This window comes from Canis lupus, chromosome 15 (genome assembly GCF_048164855.1).
Source record: "Canis lupus baileyi chromosome 15, mCanLup2.hap1, whole genome shotgun sequence".
NCBI lineage: Eukaryota > Metazoa > Chordata > Mammalia > Carnivora > Canidae > Canis > Canis lupus.
The window spans coordinates 21417299-21432240 of NC_132852.1; the positions used below are offsets into that span (position 1 = coordinate 21417299).

Here is a 14942-nt window from a genome sequence, read left to right on the forward strand (position 1 = left end):
AGCTGAACAGCATCTCGGTCGTTCCAAAGACGACCCCAAAGAGGGGCCTTAGCTGCGCCTCCCCGAAGTTGCTGACTAGCTCTGGCCGGAGTGTGGGAATGATTTTTGCGACAGCATGGATAGAAGACCGTCAAGGGCCCCTTTTGGTCACTTCCGAAGAGCAAAAACGTGTTGAGAGGAGGCTGGTTTAAGATTTCAAACAGAACCTCCCCAGTGCGCATGAAAGGACTTGATTAGCATATGTCAAGAGGACCCGCATATATACTCGGTGTGTATGTACACAGGACTCTGATCTGATCAGTTTGCGGAGTTGGAGCCTCAGCCCCCAGCCCCAGCCCCAGCCCCAGCCCCAGCCCCAGCCCCAGCCCCAGCCGGGTATTGGCAACGGCGGCGGCAGCGGCAGCGGCAGCGCATAGATGTTCCTGCAAAGCCAGCAGCCGGCTCCCACCTGCCCAAGGAGAGAAGATCGCTCCAAGGGAGTGAAAACTCCCCTGCCATCCCAGTGCAAAGTCCACTCAGCGACCTCACCGGACTAACCGGGTCTTTCTGCGCTTGTTTTTGCTATATATATCTTTTTTCTCCCTCCACTTCCCCATCCCCGCTACACTTTTTTCCTGGGGTCTTTTGTGCTCCCGGATCCTCCGCCTCTCCCTCGGGCCCCTCCATGGCTCCCTTAGCCGAGGTCGGGGGCTTCCTCGGCGGCCTGGAGGGCTTGGGCCAGCAGGTGGGCTCGCACTTCCTGCTGCCTCCTGCCGGGGAGCGGCCGCCGCTGCTGGGCGAGCGCCGGGGCGCGGGGGAGCGGGGCGCCCGCGGCGGGCCCGGGGCTGCGGAGCTGGCGCACCTGCACGGCATCCTGCGCCGCCGGCAGCTCTACTGCCGCACGGGCTTCCACCTGCAGATCCTGCCCGACGGCAGCGTGCAGGGCACCCGGCAGGACCACAGCCTCTTCGGTACGTACGCGCACCCGGAGCCCCGGCTCCTCCTCTCCCCCGGTGCTGAGCGCGTCCCCGGGACCCGTGCGGTGCACGGTGCGGGCTGGGAGCGAGGGCGGCGGGCGCGGGGACCGGGAGGACCCGGCCTGCCCTCCTGCCGCCGCGCCCTCCTGCAGGCCTGCAGTCCGGACGCTGGGGGCGGGAGGAGAAGGGCTGGTGCTCCGCACGCACCTGGCGGCCCTGCCCTTTTCTGCAGCCCGGGACCAGACCTGGACTCGGAATCACATCTTGCTTGCACTTCTTACCTCGCAGGCAGTTTTTGTTTTGCTTTTTTTTAGATCCCTGTGTTATTTTCTCCTGCTTCCTCTCACATTTTCTCCAGTACTATTTACCTAACAAGAATTAATAATATCGGACGTCTTCCGTTTCTTTAAAAACATGCCTCACAGTCACGCACTTAATAATGCATCCATGGCTTCTGTTCGGACGGTCGCTCTCCCACAGGATGGGAGCATTTACGTAAAGATTTAGCACCCGAAGAGGTAACAGATTAACTTTCAGTGAGCACCGTCGCTACTCTAAGGCTCACCTGGCTGCAATTCTTTGAGCTCTTTAATTTCTATTTGGGTGAGAAAAGGAAGGAAAAAAAAAAAAAAAGCCTTCCAAGCTACTGAGCATGCCCAGTCGTTCAGCCAGGCTCCTCTTTAGAAATTGTGAAATCCGAAAGCAAAGATCTTGGTATTGACCGTGTGTAAGAGGAAATGGGGAAGCGAAAGAGGATATGGGTGGGAACACAGAGGGACGTGTTTCCGAATACCTCCAGCAATGCCTGGGAGCAGAAGGAGTTAAAAGAAAGAAACAAGCGAGTGATCCTGTGACACCAGATTGGGAAATCATATGGTTTCTACTGTGAATTACTCTCTACTAGCAAGTGCCTTCAACAGCCTGAGCCTTCATTTTCTCTACAAATGATGAGGTTAAATTAGGTGATGATTTAAGGATGCTTTCAGGTTCTAACATCTCAGGATCTTTTCGCCTTCGCAGGAGTTTTCATTATATTAGAGTTAACCCGGTAGGATTCTCAAAGGATTTTTGATCATCAAACTTGGGACGTCACTGGAGAGATTTATTGTATTTTTTTTTTTTTTAAGATAGAGCATTTACTCCTCGACAGCAATGTGAAAGGGCCCAACATCTGTCTTCCTTTCTCTTCCTTAGCACTGAGGGATTGAGAATCTCATTTCGGAATGGCCCTCTTTTATCTTGTCCTCTTCCCCTTGTTCTTAGACTCATTCCTTTTTTGAGTTGCAGTACTCATTAAAACTTTGGAGAAGTGTAAATCTCGGTTTGAGGGGCATTTGTAACTCTAGATGTAGAAATGAGCATGTGGTGGTCATTTGGTAGCACTTAAAGGCTTAGAAAATTAACTTTTTAAAACCCATATGTTTGCAGCTTTCCCTGATCTCTTTCAAATTCCCATTGACTATGAGTCAAGAGTGTCATGACCTAGTGGCCAACCTTGGGGTCACTTTTAGAAAGTGGTTTCTAAATGGAGGAGGCTGAGATTCTGATTCTAAAGAACTTTGCTGACACCAGGTGGCTCAGTTTTCTTGCTTTTAAGAATTACTGCCCTCCATTCATTTTAGAAAAAAATCCTCCAGCTACTAGAAAGATTTAGAAAGGGACACAAATGTGGTAAAATTTATAAGTACAGCAGGTAGACCTTAAGTGGAGGTAATCCTCAGACCCCCTTCCCTACCCCCGCCCCTTGTGATACATAGTATAGCCTTAGACACCTTTAAGACACTTGTGACTCAACTGTAATTCCCCAATGACAAGAGTGGTTTCTTTCACATTGTCTCTCTCTCTCTCTCTTTTTAAAAAAAAGATTTTATTTATTTATTCATGAGAGACACAGAAGAGAGACGCAGAGATGTAGGCAGAGGGAGAAGCAGGCTCTAGGCAGGAAGCCTGATGTGGGACTCGATCCTGAGACTGCAGGATCACACCCTGAGCCAAAGGCAGGTGCTCAACTGCTGAGCCACCCAGGTGTCCCACACATTGTATCTCTTTTATAAGACTATAGGAAGAGATATAAATCTATGGGAAGAGACTATAAATATTGGAGACTTGATAACATTCATTAAACTGGTATTTAAATCATTTCCTTAAGAAATGAATGTTGTATATCAGAATTACTATCTTGCTAGAACATTTTCTTGCTAGAATTTTGCATAATTATTTAATAATTGCAAAAATATGACTTAAATCAATTTTTGTGATGGCTTAAGTCACTCTATAGCAGAAGGCTACATATTAAGACAAAATATTTACTGTTACACAAAGGGAAAAGAACCCAGATTAGTTCTGATAGCCTAAAAGAGGTTTTCTCTACCATGCATTACAGTGCATCCTAGTGGCCTTGGAAAGCTAAGACATTGTAATTTACTAGAAGGAAATATATGTGAGAAGAAAGTTTATGTTTAGCATGTATGACATCATATGCTTCTCTCTGTACTTGCCTTCTTTTCCTAGTGCTTGAAATATTAATTATAAAATTATTTTGCTATTTTCTTTTCAACTCATTTATGTCATCAAAGTGAGAATTTTGAAAAAGCTTAAGAATGGCTATTTGTGATGTTAAAGTAAGTAATATGTTTGATAGTTTATACTAATTTGCCCATGAATGATTAAATGAAAAATTCAGAACCCTGTATTTAAAATTTGAAAACCACATCAATAGAAGCTAAACAAAAAGGTCCCGTGAGGTTAAAATAATTTCCTATCTGATTTCACTCTACATTTATAATAGTTTTTCTGCACAGTAGTACAGTAGGAAGATTTTGCCTGATATATAAACATGGAATCATTACTTAAAAAAAAAAAAAGTTTAACCCGAGATCAAACATATTCTTTTAAAGGCTTTTCCTTTATTCTCTCCTATTCTCCATAGATTTGTCTGATGTGGTTGCATTGTGGGTTGACTCACCTGTTTATTATGATTCTTAAAAAGGCTGGCTTTGAAAATGATACCAGAAAGACAAAGTACCCCCAAGTCTTTTTATGGGACACTGGGCATTAGAAAATCTATCTAAAATCTGTGATTACCTCTTAAGGAAAGTTTTTCATGTCTACTCTTTGTTAAGGAATTAGCTTAGTTGCCACCTCATATTATAAATAAGAAAGACTTGTCAAATCTCATTTAAGAATCAAGTGATTACAAATTACTATGCGGTATACTATTTCCTTGAGGAGAAAAAGGATCAGAATTTAAAAGTGTGGCTAAAATCTCTAAGGAACACAAAAAACACATCACCTTTTTCTCATCAATCTCTGTGAACCATTGCAAAATTATTAATACCCGGTATGGATGAAGTTTTAGATGTTGCTCACTTAATATAGTTGAAACTATTGAATACAGTTATTCTAAAAATATATGTGATTTCTTATCTTTCTGCAACTACATTTTTTACAAGATAAAAGCATTACCTTAAAATCAGAAGTAAGATATAGGTGGTTTACCATTTAGTTTTGCAAGGAAAAATGGATACTTTATAAGACCTGTTATATAATTTGTTCATATGGAAATGAAACATATTTTATTATACTTGAAAATTGGTTCTATTACACATCCTAATAGTCAGTTTGTTCATTGAAAGACAAGAGCATCAATGTAAATCAGATACTTACAGAGAATTAAGTTATATGTGAGCCATAGTACACTTTTCCATTTGAATTCAACATTCAATACAAATTCAAGTAATTATACATTTGTAACTGTATCCTGGATGAAATCCTATTAATATATCTTCTTCTCCTGATCATGTTTTGGATCTATATTTTTGTTTCTAACAGGAATCACTCACTAATGAGGTTGGTAGTACGTTTAATTTTCATTTACTCCCCACTTCTATGTTCGTTATTTCAGTGGCTGTCTTATGGAGCCTGTGTCTTCCTGCTATATCTTATCTTCCCTCTACCTTTGGCTCTCCATTAAGGCACTGACTCTTTCCAGCCACTTATAGGCTATTTGGTAGCGTATTCTTGCTATAAGATCCTTGATAGCTCTAGTGTTCTATGTGATCTACTAATGGTTTGAAAGAGCTCATTTGAGCTCTTGGGAATCTATGTTTAGAGCTTAAGAATCTATGTTTCTGCCAAAGAATGAATTAGGCTCTGGACAGAATAGAATGCTCTGTATAAGGGTTAGCTAGATTTTGTGCTTTCTCTTGGCCTTGGGAATACCACATGTCCAAACAGAAGCTTGTACAGTAAATCAAGATATGACTTAAGAGCAAGAATCAGGATAAATGGTGCACATTTATACTGTTTGTAGAGCTTAAGAAGGAGTAAAAGGTGAAGGTAGAAAGCTATTGAGGAAGGCAGTTTCAAGCATCGAAAGCAGGTTTATATATTTTCCAGCAAAAAGTCTGAAGAATACGACAAAGAAATTAGTCCAAAGGTTAGTATGTGTGGAGAAAAAGGGTGATGCAAAGGGAAGCATTACTTTTTTTACTATGATGTTTTAGTGTATTATGTGGAGAATGTATGATACTAGTTTATCTATTGATAAATGAAAATAATGTTAGGAAGTTATTGATAGCAAAATCTACTTGCATGCTAAAATCTCGGTATTTGGCTATCACATTTAATGAATTATAAAGTCCTTTTACTTCTTTGAACTATTAAATTTATTTTTAAGAACCATGTGAGAGGAAACAGCATACTGTGTAATCTATAAAGTTTTGAAACCAATGTATTGTCCTGAAGTAGAAACACTGGATTAGGGCTCAGAAGATGTGAGTTCAAGTATCCATTCTACTAATTCCAAATATCATATTCTTAGGCAAGTTGGTAAATCTTTTTGAGTCTTGGTGTCTTTAGGTGTAAAAATGGGGAGAATATTATCTTCCATTCCTATCTTAGGGAATTGTTTTTTGAGGACCAGATAAAAAATGTAAGTAGAAGCCCTTTATAAACTATGAAACACTATTATATAAGGTATACTGGCTGCTACTAGGAAAAGATTGACTTGATTCATAGTTAGCAAAACCAAAACAAAACAATCGATAGAACATATATAACTAATGGAATCACAGAGAACTAAGAACATCTCTGTTATGTACTGATTTATGATAATAATAGCTTCCATCTGTTGAATGCATAAATGTGTCAGTCCTTACTGCTGTCCTAGAAAGAGGCATTTCACTCATTTTGTACATGAGGAGATGGAACCCCAAAGAAGATAAATGACTTGTGTAGACAGAATGGCCAGTAAGGACTATCAAATTTTAAGTTACTGTAAATTTTACAGTAAGTTATGCAAGTCAGTCTGGTTCATGGTTTTATATCTTTACATTACGCCATGATGGACAACTTTACTTTTTATTTTTTTTCCATCTGTAAAATGGGAAGATCATCATAACTAATATGATTGTATAGTACTTTTCAGCTTATAAAGGACTTCTACCTACATTATTATACTTAGCAATATTGGTCTACTATTTGAAGGATTTTCAGTAGTCATATGTTCATTAATATGTCATTATTTGTCATTACTTTGTTTATAAATGTAGGTATCCTGGAATTCATCAGTGTGGCAGTGGGACTGGTCAGTATTAGAGGTGTGGACAGTGGTCTTTACCTTGGAATGAATGACAAAGGAGAACTCTATGGCTCAGTACGTATTTTAAAAACATTATTGTAATTCTTGAAGATATGACTCTATTGGCAGTAAAAAAACATAATAATGCATGTCAGAAGAAATACGAAAAATATACATATGTAGAAATTAAATATCTATATCCTGATTAATTTCCATGTGTCTGGGCAGTAGTGTAGTCAGTCAATTTCAGTTTTTGGTGTTTTGTTTTTGGTTTTGTTTTTTTGTTTTTGTTTTTGTTTTTGTTTTTTTAGAGAGAGAACAAACACAATAGCAAGTGGGGTAGGGGTAGGTAGGGCCAGAGGGAGAGTGAGAGAGAGAATCTTAAGCAGGCTCCATACCCAGTGTGACCCTGAGATCTTATGACCCTGAGATCATGATCTGAGCTGAAATCAGAAGTTGGGCGTTTAAGTGACTGAGCCACCCAGGCACCCTCAATTTCAGTTCTTAAGCCCCAAACACTTACTGCTTTTAGCTTGCTAGTTCCACCTGCCCATTATCCTGGGTCTTTCTACTCTCCTCTATATTTTGATCATTTCCTACCAAAGACAGAGAAAAATGATATTTTCTTCTTGCCATGTTAAGTTCTTTTCTCCTTTAATCATTTATTTAATGAAATTTTCTCTACCCAAGATCATCTTCCATAGCTAAGTATATATGTGGCTGGCCTTCATAAATAGGAAATGAATGAAGTTTTAAGTAATTGTAAGCAACGACAGAAAATGGCAGCCATGCTAGTTTGATCATATCTTGATAATTATAGGAACCATGATTCAAAAAAGCAACTGTGATCCATCCCTTAGGATAATATACAGTTCATCTTAAAGAGGCAAGAAATCACTGGGCCTTTACTACATTTACCTAATAGTAATCTCTAGATAAAAGTTAATAATAGGTAAAGTATCATCAAACAATTAATAAATACATGTAGGGAAGATATATGATTTGGAATGATGGTTTTGAATTAGGAATTTAGATGTTAAGATCCTGAGTATTTACAAATGATAGTAGAAACTTGCTATGTAGAACTTGGGCATCTAACAACAGAACATGATTAACTATAGGCCTGTTATGTGGGGGTGGTAGTAGGAGGGAGATATATAATGAAGCATGGGAAAGTTCTGCATATTTATTAAGTATTTGAAAATGAAATTGAGAATTGATCTTTAACTTAAAGTTCTTCCAACCAAACCACTAGGAAGTTTAGCTGCCTGGGAGAAAGAATTCCAGATAACATAAGAACTAAAACAAAATAAAGCAAAAATAATTCATCCTTTTCCCTTCTTTGACAAGGATATTATTATAAGCAAAGCAATAAAAATATAAAGATGAAACTTTTCTAAGGAAATTCTCACTAAGGTATTTTTTTAATGGTTGTTACATTTTTTTATAGGAGAAATTGACTTCTGAATGCATCTTCAGGGAGCAATTTGAAGAGAACTGGTATAATACATATTCATCCAACATATATAAACACGGAGACACTGGCCGTAGGTATTTTGTGGCTCTTAACAAAGATGGAACTCCAAGAGATGGTGCCAGGTCTAAAAGACATCAGAAATTTACACATTTCCTGCCTAGACCAGTGGATCCAGAGAGAGTTCCTGAATTGTACAAGGATATACTGATGTACAGTTGAAGCATGATAGTGTCTTCACTGAACAGCCAAAATATGACCATTCTTTCTTGTCAGAGTTCACATCATAGAATAATAACCCAGGCTCAGAATGTTATGGGGTTTTCTCCTGGGAGACTGAATTTGGAAAGAATACTGAGAACAAACAAAAAAAAACTTATTTTGACTTGAAGTAGACCAAGACCTCTCTTTATAAGTGGATTAAGTTCCCTTAGGTACACTGGCTCAGTACTTACTGGTAGCTGAAAATCTATTGAACTGTGGATAATGGGAACCCCACCTGGTTTGCTGCTGGTACCTCACCTTTCTGGATTATGTTTACTTTAAAAGTTATGGTAAAAATAGAAACTTCATGTTGAAGAACTAAATTGACACAGTCGGCCAAGATTATTGCTATATAAATTCTGAGGACCTTGCAGGGTTTTGCAGGTTATGGAGTTATATGTGAAAAACCTGGATGAAATGTGGACTTTGGAACATGCCTCTACCAAGATGGAACATTTTTTTAAAAGGATGGACCTATTTATACATTTTCAATTTGCAAATATTTATTATATATATTTATTTATTAAAGAGTTTATTTTTTACTGGTATATGAAGATAATACAAAGAAAAAAAACAACAAAAATTCTTTTATTGTGCCATTACTTTGTTGTGATGTCCTGAGCTGTAGAGAAGACATCACTTTTGCAACATAGTAAACGTAGAATAAATCTTGAATTTCTTTTAAAAAATATAGCATAGATTATATATATTTTTTGCAGTCAATTGCCTTCTAAGTGTAATATTGGTTCCTTTGGCTTAGAAAAATGCTTTATCAAACTGTATTGAATTCAACACACATTCAAAAGGGAATTAAACATTTTTATTTTGTGTTTTGGTTTCATTCCTTTTTAGGTGAAAGTTGTTCTACTTATATATTTTTAAATGACAAAATTGAGAATATTTTGATATTTAGAGAACTTCTAATGTTGAAAATTATGAAATAGTATAGGCAATTTATGCTCACTTATTTTCTTATTCAGTGTGGCAAAGTCCAATTCCCTCTCCCCCAGTATGATCATGGAAAGAATTAGTTTGTGTGGCACCGGCATTAATACTGGTTTCTGAGTCTGGTACCTTTTTCATTATATCTCCTGTTTAGTCATTTATTCAGAGAATAGTCATTAAAGCCTACTACACAGAAGAAATATTAGGCACTAAGGAAGATGGTGGTCAAGACAGAAGTGAACCCTTCATGGAACTTAATGTGTAGTAGGAGAAACAAATGGGAAACAAGTAAGCTAACAAATAAATACCATAATTGTACATTGTGATGTGCTCTTTGGGGGAAATAAGGCTCTGTCTGACATAGAAAAGAAAGAACACATTTAGGTAGGATGAGTCAGAGAGGGCTTCTCTAAGGAGCTGACACTTGTTGGCCGTGAAAAATAAGAAGGAGCTGGCCAGATTAAGAGGAGGCTAAGATCCTGGTAGGAAGAGGAAACAAGGAGCCCAAAGTCCCGATGGGGGTGAGAAAGAGCTTTGTGGCTGGAGTTTAGTGAGCAACTGGGACAGGGGCACAAATAAGTTTAGAAAGCTTTGCACAGACACCTGGGTGGTTCAATCGTTAAGTGTCTGCCTTCAGCTCAGGTCATGATCCCAAGGCCCTGGGATGGAGCCCCACATCAGGGTCCCTGCTCTGCTGGGAGCCTGCCTCTCTCTCTCTCTCTCTCAAATAAATAAAATCTTAAAAAGAAAAAGAAAGCTTTGCACATACAACTCTGGTGGGTTCTTAAAGGTCTTTCTTAAGGTTTGGTTTTCTTCTTCCCAATAGTTGTCAATGTCACGACCCCCTAGATGAAGAATTGAAACTTAGGATGTGCTAATGATAATGGTAGCAGCCCCTGCCAGCAATCCCCAACCTGCAAGGCTTGGGAAAACACAGATTGCTGGGTCCCAGCCCCAGAGTGTCTGATGTGCAGATTTGGGGTAGGGTCTGAAAGTTTGAATTTTTAACAGATTTGGTCTGGAGATTATACTTTGAGAGCCACTAGTCTAGAGCAATGCTTCTCAAACTTTAATGTACATACCGTATCACCTAGGGAGCTTGTTAAAGGATGGGTTTGTTAGATTATAGGTCTGGGGTGGGGGTGGGTCTGAGATTTTGCATTTCTAACATTGTCCCAGGTGATGCTTGATGCTGCTAGACCACAGATTGTACTTTGAAGGGCAAGACCTACTAATGCTTTAATGCTGTTTGGAGTTATACATGTTCATTACTAAATTTCATCTAGCATGACTTTAAATGAATAGAAATGTGTGGGGTGAGGATAGGGTATTCAAAATACAACTTTAATAAAGCTACATGGAAATGTGTGTGTGCAGTGGGGGGGAGAGTTGTGTGTGTACTTGATGGTGTACTTGATTGTGAGAGACAGAGATAGGGAAATGTTTGGCTCAAAACCTCTTGGTTTTATAAATGTAAAAATAAAAAATGTTTTTGTGGTAATACTTTAATAATGTTCGAAATAAAATAGGTCTTATTTTTACTTTTATTTATAAATAAAAGTAAAAAAAACCTAGTTTGGTTCAATGTTTGATACATTTATTATTTATTTGTTTATTTAATTTTAAAATTTTATTTCAATTTGCCAACATACAGTATATTGCCCAGGGCTCATCACATCATGTGTCCTCAATGCCCATTGCTCAGTTACCCCCTCCCCCTACCCACCTCCCCATCAGCAACCCTCAGTTTGTTTTCCAGAGTTAAGAGTCTCTCAGGATTTGTCTTCTTCTCTGATTTTTTTCCCATTCAGCTGCCCCTCCTTCCCTTTATGGTCCCTTGCACTATTTCTTATATTCCACATATGAGTGATACCTATATATAAAGTATCCATCCCCAAACAAGCTTATGCAGCATTTCAAGTCTTTTCCAAAATGATGCTGGTGTCTACACTTCATAATTATGAAGGAAGTTTTATAAATTTAAAGAGACTATACACTGATAAAAGATAGCCCACAATACATATCGTTACTCAAACAAAGAAAATACTTTGGAGATATGACGAGAGTACAGGTTAACTTTTTTTTTATTGTAGTAGCTGCTTGTAGTGATTTGAAATATGAAGAATGACTGAAGCAATAGTTTGACAAACTTTCAGAAAACTAAGAAGTCACTGTATCTTGTATTCTCATTATACTTATATTTTGGCAGCTCTTCCTAGGTATGAAAAACAATTTGCATCTGCTGAATTTGCACTATTTGAAGAAATGATCTATTAGGTATCTGAATAGATTTCACTTGATACTCCTAAAGGGAGATGATGTATGAACACATTATTTAATGCATGAAAGGATAATTTAGTTTATTATCAAATCAATAGTTTTATCTATTAAATTAATTATTAATAATTAGATAAATTAGATATTATTAGATAAATCTACTAAATTAGATATTATTTAGTAATATCTAAAACTATTATATCCTCAGGATGCTTGGGGGAAAAATCCCACAATTAGTCATCCATTTTGCTTGTTTTAATTTTCTTTCATTTTTAAATGTTCTATTAACAATCACATTAACTTACATTTTCCATTCTTTCTTGCCTGAAATAGTAAGTATCAACTGCTCAACTTCTCTACATTTCCTGCAATGATATAAGAGATCTCAGTACATGAAGGTCTTGTCGAGCTTTGGTATGCCGTTCCAAAGAGTCTGGTTTTCAATTAAATGCAACATTAAAACAATTCAGAAACCTAAAGCTATCAACCATTTGTGAGAATATGGATCTATTGTAAAATTGATATATGTAAGTTAGAAAGCCACTCAGGCCAGCACTTACATTGATAATGCAGGATGTGGAAACTGCCAGTTCTGTGAATTAATTAATGATTAGAAAGATTATGTATATACACCAAAACTCTGACTTCAATAGATAAGTTGTTATGCTTATAAAAGGCAGTTTCTAATTTCTTATGATACAATTTAAGAGGATATTATATATTATTGGTAAGTGAGGAATTAGTACATCAAACAACTCATATGTGTTCAGTGCACACTATTTCCAAAAATAATCTTAGGATATCTGGGGGGTTTAGTCCAAATAAATCCTGGTTTCAAATTTCTCACGATCAATACCTTGATAAAATGTTTTCATTTCTGTTTACTCTAGTTAGAGATCCATAAACTGAAGTTGGACTCGATTAACCTCAGCCTGTTGGTTCTTAGGATGATATCTTATTCCTCGAGATATATATGATACATGAGACTAAGACACATCACTTTCCTTTAGCCATCAATATAGTGTTACTAAGTAGGGTATTTTGGTTAATAGTATAATGTTGGTTGGTATGATTAATGCATATAATTTCTTGATCCATTGTTAGAGTTACTCAGTATCTATGACACGCCCTTAGATCAAACCTACATATTTTCATAGAACCTACAAATTATATTATTCTAAGGTTTCCAAGCTGAGCCTATTAGCCAAACCTACTGTGGGCTAGTAGCGTGTACAGGGGTAGTGGTGAAGAAGTTGAAGGGAAGAGGGTTGATACATATTTCATGCAGTTGGTTGAATAGTTCACTTCTGTCTGAACAAAACAATTCTGCAGGCCACATTTAAGTATTTAAATTCCTTAACAATTATCTTTCTTTTACTTGGTTGGTAATATATATAAATGATGATGTGGTAATGAAGGAACAGTATTAAATTGATAACGTTTATACCTAATATCAATTTTTTTCTAGTATGGGCACTTATAAATCATACAACATGATTTTAAACACTTCACAATCTTTTTCTAAGCATATTAGAGCAAGTTTCATTGTTCCTGTGATTATTTTCTGCCCAACAACACTTTAGTACTTTGGGCAGGGATGAGTTTTGAACAGTCTGACTTATTAGAGTGGCCATATATTGACTGATGAATTTTTTGACTGAGTTTTGCAAAAGAATTAAGCCCTATAGATTAATAGTGTGAGTATTTCTTAATTTTTCCAGGGAGCATATGTGTGGTATTATTTTAAATGTATAGAACACAAGTTAATGTATTACACATAATGGGTGTTTGGGGATTTAATTCTTTCATGAATCCTATTGAGAGCCAATTGTGAAGTTGGCTATGCTATCATCCAGAGTGCTCCCTTCTCTCTGCAGAATTAGCTGTTTCCCACAGGACTAGACATGTTAATATAATTCTATTAACCAAAATTCTACATACCATAAAATCTTTAATGTTTGGGTACTAAGGTAATCTGAGCATGACACCAAAGCCAATCAGATCTAAGGAGTTTCTAAATGGTTCACCCTATTTCATACTCTTCGTATTTCGACCCCAATGGGCTCATGGAGCTGTAATGAAATGTTCTAGTTACATGGCACAGGTGCATTGCCTTGGATTTGTGGCAACAAACACTTACTGAATAGCTTACCCAGTAAATAGAAATATTTAATTTACATTGTTGGGCAGCTGGAAGTGTTCTAGTGTTCTTTTTAACCATTTTGATACATTAATCTCACCCAGAGACAATCTTAAGATGTATATAAATCAACTTTTATTAGCATTAATTAGTTTTTTAAATTGTTAGAATAGATTGATTTTTTTTCTGGTAAAGTGTTCTTTTGCATGTCCCAGCTATTGCCCTGTTCAATGTACAATTGGATATAATTAAGAATTTGACACCAAGGATCTTCTCTGTATAGATACCCCCCTGGAATGGGAGGCTAAAATGTATCAAGTAGCTCATGACTGCTGTTTAAATGTTTTCAATATATGCTGAAAGTAACCTCGTCTCTCATCAGTGTAAGCAACCTCAAGGTCAAGCCTCCAAAGTGCAATTGACTGGACAATTAGGGTGTAGTGAGATTATAGCCTATTATTATTGATGGCTAAAGGAAAGTGATGTGTCTTAGTCTTATGTATTATATATATCTTGAGGAACAAGATATCATCCTAAGAACCAACAGGCTGAAGTTAATTGAGTCCAACTTCAGTTTATGGATCTCTAACTAGAGTAAACAGAATTGGAAACATTTTATCAAGGTATCGATTTTGAGAAATTTGAAATCAGGATTTTTTTGGACTAACCCCCCCAGATACCCTAAAATTATTTTTGGAAGTAACATGCACTGAACACATATGAGTTGTTTGATATACTAATTCCTCACTTACCAATATTATTATTATTATTATTATTATTATTATTATTATTATTTCCTATTATTACCTAGTAGTATTTATCAACAGAGTAGAAGGATCAGAGAGAACTACACTAGAAAAGAAAAGTATGAGGAAAAAAGATAACTAAAGGCTTCTTAGTTTTAAAAGATTTCTGAACTTTAAAATTTCCCTGGCTCTGTCTGGCAAAATATTCAATATTTCCTGGTTCCTTGGTCACTAAAGCTCCGTGTAATATATGAATTGGCTTTTAAGTGGTTTATATGTATGTTGACACCTATTTGGTCAATGGGAGTTTTAATTTTTACTTTAACATTTCTAGCATTCAGAAATGAGTATCTGTGCTTATTTCATTAATAAGTTTCCCCCCAAAATAACTAAAATATAAGAAAATATAATTTTAGACATGTGTTTACTTTTATTTTTTTTAAACTCAGTTTCCCCCAGTGAATCATGTATTCTTTGTCTCAATTCAGTAAATAAGTCAGCTTTACTTCTCTTTTCTCTTTAGTGCTTTAGTATAAAGAAGCATTCAGGACTTACCATC

The 14942-nt window shown here is 37.1% G+C and overlaps 1 protein-coding gene across 1 annotated transcript; it reads left to right on the plus strand.

The window, feature by feature from the left end:
- Positions 1 to 270: 270 nt before the first annotated feature.
- Positions 271 to 9103, plus strand: FGF20 (fibroblast growth factor 20). Its single transcript, XM_072777703.1, has 3 exons — positions 271 to 950; positions 6509 to 6612; positions 7988 to 9103. Exons 1-3 carry the CDS (start codon positions 665 to 667, stop codon positions 8231 to 8233), a joined length of 636 nt encoding a protein of 211 aa, XP_072633804.1. The 5' UTR covers positions 271 to 664; the 3' UTR covers positions 8234 to 9103.
- Positions 9104 to 14942: the final 5839 nt, after the last annotated feature.